Source organism: Eimeria acervulina, genomic scaffold, assembly GCF_000499425.1.
Source record: "Eimeria acervulina Houghton genomic scaffold, Eah_scaff189, whole genome shotgun sequence".
Taxonomy (NCBI): domain Eukaryota; phylum Apicomplexa; class Conoidasida; order Eucoccidiorida; family Eimeriidae; genus Eimeria; species Eimeria acervulina.
In genome coordinates this window covers 32570-38692 of record NW_013548843.1, presented here as the reverse complement: position 1 = coordinate 38692, position 6123 = coordinate 32570, and the positions used below count along the sequence as shown (strand labels likewise).

The following is a 6123-nucleotide window of genomic DNA, read 5'->3' as shown; positions in this document are numbered from 1 at the left end:
GACTCTTGCCGACAGGCTCGGACCAAAGGGAAAATATATGCAAGCAAGCTGTTAGGGAGGCGAACAGACAAAAAGCCATGCAGGGAGCATCCACGCACTGCATGACTGAAGGGCAAGAAAGAGGGAAAGATAGGAACCAACTGTGTGTTGTGAGCATACCGGCAGGGACATGCAAATGCAGCGATTAAATAAGAGGAACATATAAGAAAAGCGAACCAGTGGCCGGCAGAGTGACTCGAATAATGAACAGAAGAATTAGACACCTGCTCGCCTGTTCTTACTGTTGCTAATAGACCCTGCCTTGTAGCGTGTCAGTCACGTTTCCGGTGCTTCTGCAAGCAGTGCAAAAAAGGAGGGCGACAGACAATGGCTAGTGGACGCAACAGCAGCAGCAGTAGCTAAGCCAGCAACATCAGGAACTGCCACTGAATCTTTATCACTGGGCTGACTGTTAAATGGATCGTATGGATTACTACCTAAAACTGGAGCAGCAACTCCGGCTGCTAATGCTTCTGCCCAAGTTGCAGCACCGGTAGCACGGCAGTTTTGTGATACCGGTGTTGGCGAAGGCAGTCCAATACCAAACGCCTCGAACGGATATGCTGCTGCAGTAGCTTATGTTGCTGCAGCAGGTGCCGCTGCCGCTAGTGCCCACTGTACAAAACAGCAGCTGCTGCAGCTTTTGCGCTTGTTGCTGCTGCAGCGACAACCAAACAAAATAAGCCCCATTCCACAAAGCGGTTCTGCGCAGCTGCTGCTAACAAATTATGCCCGCACAGTTTCTGTGGTGGCACGTGCTATTGCGGTTGTCGCTGCTGCTGCGGTTAGTGCTTGAGGCCTTCATTCTAGGCAGTCAGGCGCAAGTGGTGGGCTGCCTGCAGTTCAATTGCCCAGCGCAGTCCTCCAAAGACGCACAAACCTACCGACCACTGACCGCTGACGAACTGTCCATACACCACAGGCGCTGCAGCGCCCGCAGCAGCAGCAATCAGCTGCCACCCTGACAAATTGATGGAAGCCGTCTTGTAGGTCAGCTGCCTCATTGCGCCTTCACCCCGAGGCCGCGCACGCATAGCTGTTGTTTTTCCCTTCTTCCCCGACGGGTTTACTCCTTCTGCTGCTTCTGTGGGTGCTGCTGCAGCGGGACACTTTGGGGCTGCTGCGCCTAAGTCATCAGAGCTCTTTATGCAGGAGGAAAGGGTTGCAGTTCCTGCTGAGGTAGAGGTGAGCGAGGAGTAACGGTCAGGCAATCCCTCAACACGGGTGGCACCTGCTGCGCCCCCTGTTGCTGCTGCTGCAGTTTGGCCCCCCGCCTGTTCGTCTTCTTGCTGCTTTGCCGCCACTGCTAACCCGCAGGGAAGACTGAAGGCGAGCAGCAGCGATAGCCAGACATTGCCGCTGCTGTTGCTGCTTTTCTTGTTTTCCTTACTGCTGCTGCTGCAAACGGAGGCCAGCAGAAGCGAGGCACCAGCAGCAACCGCACAATGTGCGATAAGGTGGAGTTTGTGTGGGGCGCAGGAGAGCCAGTAGACGCCCGCTACCGCGAGTGCATGCAAGAGGAAGAGCAGCAGCACTCTGTTGCTGCTGAGGTGCGGAAGGTAGCTGCTGCAGTACAGCCTCAAGAACAGTACGGCGTATGATGTGTACATAGCCAGTGCGATTTGCGCATTCACCACCTGCTGCGGATCATGAAGACAGAGGGCTCCTTTCGTTGCCAAATACATCCCCACAAGCATTTGTGCTATCTGCATGAGAGTTATTGCTGGGCGCGACTGCCGCAGCACCTGGTGCAGCAAGCTCCTGCTGCTGCTGTTGCTGCTGCTGCTACGGGTGCCGCTGGAAGTGCTGATGTTGCTGCTGGCATCTTTGGAGCTCCTGGGCGTTGCTGCCGATACGCAGCAAGACAAGCAGTAGTATAGGTACATGAGAGAGTGCACCCCGAGGTTCATAAGAACAAATCCGTGGGCAAAGTCCACATTGGTGCGCTGGGCAGACCAGCAGTAGAGGGTGACGGTTAGGTGGTGGTAGACGTGGAGGAAAGAAAGGGGCTTCTTTTTAAACACGAGAATGAATGTGTCTCCGAATTCTACCGCTTTAGTTAAAGTGAAGAGGGCCACAACGACACGCACGGGCGGCTCAAACAGACGCTCCGGGTGTATAGGCACCGTGAACAGCGACGGCTGCTGGATTAACACCGTCACGAAACCAAGGAAAGACAGCAGAGAAAGCACCAGATTCCAAACAAAGGCTACGCCACGCAGAGAATACGCAGGCCGTCCAGACATGACCCAACGCAGGACATACACTGCAGGCAAGTAGAGCAAGCATGTGGTCATTATGTGCCACTGAAAATGCACTGCCAGCTCAACCCCCTTGCCGGGACCCCAGGACTCCGCAGGGAACATCCATGACAGCACGCGGCAGAGAGGTCTGTATCCCACGGCGCATATCACCGCTGCAGATGCTGCCACTGTAGCGACTGCTGTGGCGGCACTGGTTGCTGCTGCAGCGCCGCTCTTGCTCGCTGCTGCTGTCATCCTGCCCCTCCAAGAAATATGCATACAGGGCAAAGGGAGGAGGTGGAGCAAGGGGGGTAAATCAGGACAGAACAAGGTTCGATCAGAGAGAGCAACGAGAAAGCGGAGAGACAGTCGAGCAAAGTCAGAAATGAGCAGGTCACACACAACACAAACGTGCAGCAAACTGCTGCAGCTGTTTTTGCTGCTGCGGAGACCGTCGTTGTTGCTGCTGCTCACGCCGTTGTTGTTCCTGTTGCTGACGCTGCCGTTCCCCTGTCGGTGTTAATACTCTCCTGTCAATATATTTCGACAGTGCAGCACGGAAAACAGGCGGCAAATGGCGCCTGTGGTGGGTGGTCGGTGCTGCAGCCGCGGCAGCACAAGCTTGAGCAGCAGGCCGAGAGCAGCAGACACCGGATGTGTTGGCTACAAGCGGATTAGAATGAAACTTCTAGAAGAATCAGCTGAACGTGAGCCGAAACAGAAAAAAAAAGACATATCATGACAACTGCTGCAGCGCAGCAGCTGCCTGCGGGTGCCTCGGCGCGCAGCAGCACCGACGACCAGAGACTGGCGGTGTTAAGCTGCAAGATGATGAACAAACAGCTGAAAATCGTCTTAGCAAACAAAAAAGCAATCTGAGTGCAAAAGTAAGAAAAAAGAAGCTTAGACAGGCGGCGAAACGCCTCTGATAATCCCCTGCCGGCTGTTAGACCAAACGCCCACAGAGCAAGGCTGCGGCAGCCGCGCGCAAAATAGGCATAAAGCTGACGGTAAAAACCAGTTCTTTTGGGAATTAATTCAACGCTTGCTATATGATTTACTGTTTTATCAGTATTTTCACATTATTTCATGTAAATGTCGGCTTCCTCCTCCCTCCACTCCCCTGCTGCAATCCACGGCGCAGCACGTGTCCTGCCGCCGCAGAGGACATGGCCGCTGCAGCCTCCCTTTCTTAGGACGCTAAGTGAAAAATGAGTCAGACTGCTACTTATTTGATACGTTAAATGAATTCAAGAATCACAACATGGAACCATCAAGCATGCAGCTCGCAGACGTCAGCCGCCAAACACACCCCGCAGCCAACTCGCGCACACAGCGCACGCGCAAGCACGCCTTTCCGAGTGTACGTACACTGCGCGGCAGAATGCGTGTAAGATCTGTAAAAATGCATTCTTTATTCCAGCTGAGTAACAACAGCGCAGCGCAAGACCGCCCCCAACCCCGCCAGCTAGGCAAAACACAGTCATGAGCACTAAACCGGAACTCTCAGAGCCGAAAGGGTAACGAGGGAATAAAAGGCTTAAAGGGGACCTTCCGATGTTCCTTCACGGACAGAGCATACGCGCTTCTACTGCTGTGTCTGCTGATGCTTCTGCTGTTCCTGCTGGAGGCAGCAGTCACACATTTGCAGGATCGTGCAGAGGAGAATCGTGCAGGGACTTCGCCCCAGGACGTTGAATACGCAAAAATACTTCTTTGTGTCCAGGTCTTCGCTGCCCAAAAAGTCGGCATTTTGCATCGTGATGCATGATTCGCTAATGCTTAAGGTGGAGGGCTTGAGGATAATCTTGTACTCCGTATGCACGGTCCGTGTTAGAGCTGCACCGCTGCAACCCAAACAAAACAACCAAGCGATTTGGGTGCATCATATCCCAGCAGACGGAAGAACCTAGTACGAGGTTTTCAGCGACTCTATAAAGGAAGGTATATGTTATTCCTTAATGTAAAGAAGAGTGAATAAATACTTTTTACTTGCCTTCGTGGGCAGACTGATTTATTTGAGTGGATATGTTTGGAATAGAGCCACCTAACATGCACTGGTAATCTTTTCTTTCATTGCAATGGGGGTGTTTGCTGTGTCTAGCCATGATATGGGATTTTCGTTCTCTGTTGAGCCACGAACACGGCTTGTTGTTGAAAGGCGAAAAGGTGCGGCATTCAGGCTTTTCATTCGCCATATCAAAGGAAGTTTATTTGATTGCTCTGTGGATAAAGGCAAGAATCTCAGGGACGATACTAAACACAGATAGGACACATTCAGGTCTGCATACGAACAAACAACGAAAATAATGCATTACAGCCTGTTCGTTAGCGCATTAAGTACAGGTAGTGCACCAATGAACGCAGCAAGAACACAGTTTTGCTCATAAGTACAGCAAGCACAACTCCAGATCCTTAGGGTGGGCATATGATATGTTGGCATTCATCCCAAAAATCTGCCTGCAAAACACAGTATTATAACCAAGGTATAGAGAAGTGACAGTACACTATTGCACGCTGTTGGCTTGATACGTAAAACCGACTCCCATCTGCAAGCAAGCTGCAAATGAGAAGCTCATATATGAAGCGGCGTTTGGAGTCTAAAAAAAGACTCCTTGGCGATCTTGGACATTGTTTGAGCAGGGACCACGGCTTTGTCAGGCGTGGTAAGTTCTAATGGTTAATGCTGCGACGCATTTTGGTTAGTAAAGACTCAGCGTTGCTCTTTCCCCCCGTCGTTTGGTGTCAGTGCTGCTTTTTCTGTCTTTATTGCCAAATCATAAACCCCGCAAATTGTTCACTTCTGCCTGGGGTCCCAAGAAGCCTCCTATGACTATAACCTTTTCATGTCGTACAACTGATATCAAAATGTGGGATCACAAAAAGTAAGGCATAAAACCGCAGTTTCGCAAGAGAGAAAAGCCAAAAGCCTACAGAAGGGACCCTGGTTACTCTTCACGCAACTCACTACCCACCCAAACGATCTGTGGCTGCTGCTACATCCCCCGTTCTGCTGTTTCTTTCAACGCATCCAAAGACAAAAACAAGTAAGTAGGGTCTTTAGAGGTTCGCCAGCTGCTGCAGGCCAGCCATCATCTAGCCAGTGGGTCTAGCTAGCCCCTGGCAGAGCTGTATTTTGAACACTGAATACTTAAGATGGGACAGTGGCTGTTTGTGCCTGTTTGTGAGTATGCCGTTTGGTCCAGTAGACCCCTGACTTCTTTACCAAAACGTGGGTTTGTTCTGTGTTAGGACTCGTCCTACTGATAAGATCCCACATCACTTCTAGAGACCTTGCTACAGCCTCCGGTATCTCACCGAGGGCTTCATACTTCCACAGAGCTGCATGTTGAGGGGAGCCTATATAATATGCACATTTATGCATATTTATATGTAGTATCCACATCTGAATAAATATGCGTGACTTGTGGTGCATGCGCAAGATTGCAGGCACAGCGACCCCTTTCCTTGCAGTTGTCGTCCTTGAAATTTGGCTCGCTTGTTCCTCTAAAAACGCTAATGAGTTTTCTGGTCTGAAAGGTTTTTTAAACTCTGTTTCATGACCGCCCGCTACAATTCGCCACCAACTGCAGTGGAACTGCTGCTCGTCGGGCTACAGACGCAAACACCGCCTCAATTTTGTTGTTGACGCTGTCTGCCGGCAAATAAATTTTGATTTAATATAAAAATAAAGTTAACGCACACTGTCAAGGAGCACAAAGTAAGTAAAACAAGTTGCAAGACCCCAACACCCTCAGCCATCACTCACCACCAACAGCAGCCGCGAGCCGTTGACCACTGGTCCCTTGAGAGTGCTGCGTGAGCAGATCTTCCTCCCGTC

At 51.1% G+C, this 6123-nt stretch overlaps 1 protein-coding gene across 1 annotated transcript; it reads right to left on the bottom strand.

Annotated features, from left to right (window-relative positions):
• Nucleotides 1–845: 845 nt before the first annotated feature.
• On the bottom strand, nucleotides 846–2537 carry EAH_00024230 (GNS1/SUR4 family domain-containing protein, putative; the record flags this gene model as incomplete). The annotated part of the gene is made up of 1 exon (XM_013393069.1): nucleotides 846–2537. One exon carries the CDS (start codon nucleotides 2535–2537, stop codon nucleotides 846–848), a length of 1692 nt encoding a protein of 563 aa, XP_013248523.1.
• Nucleotides 2538–6123: the final 3586 nt, after the last annotated feature.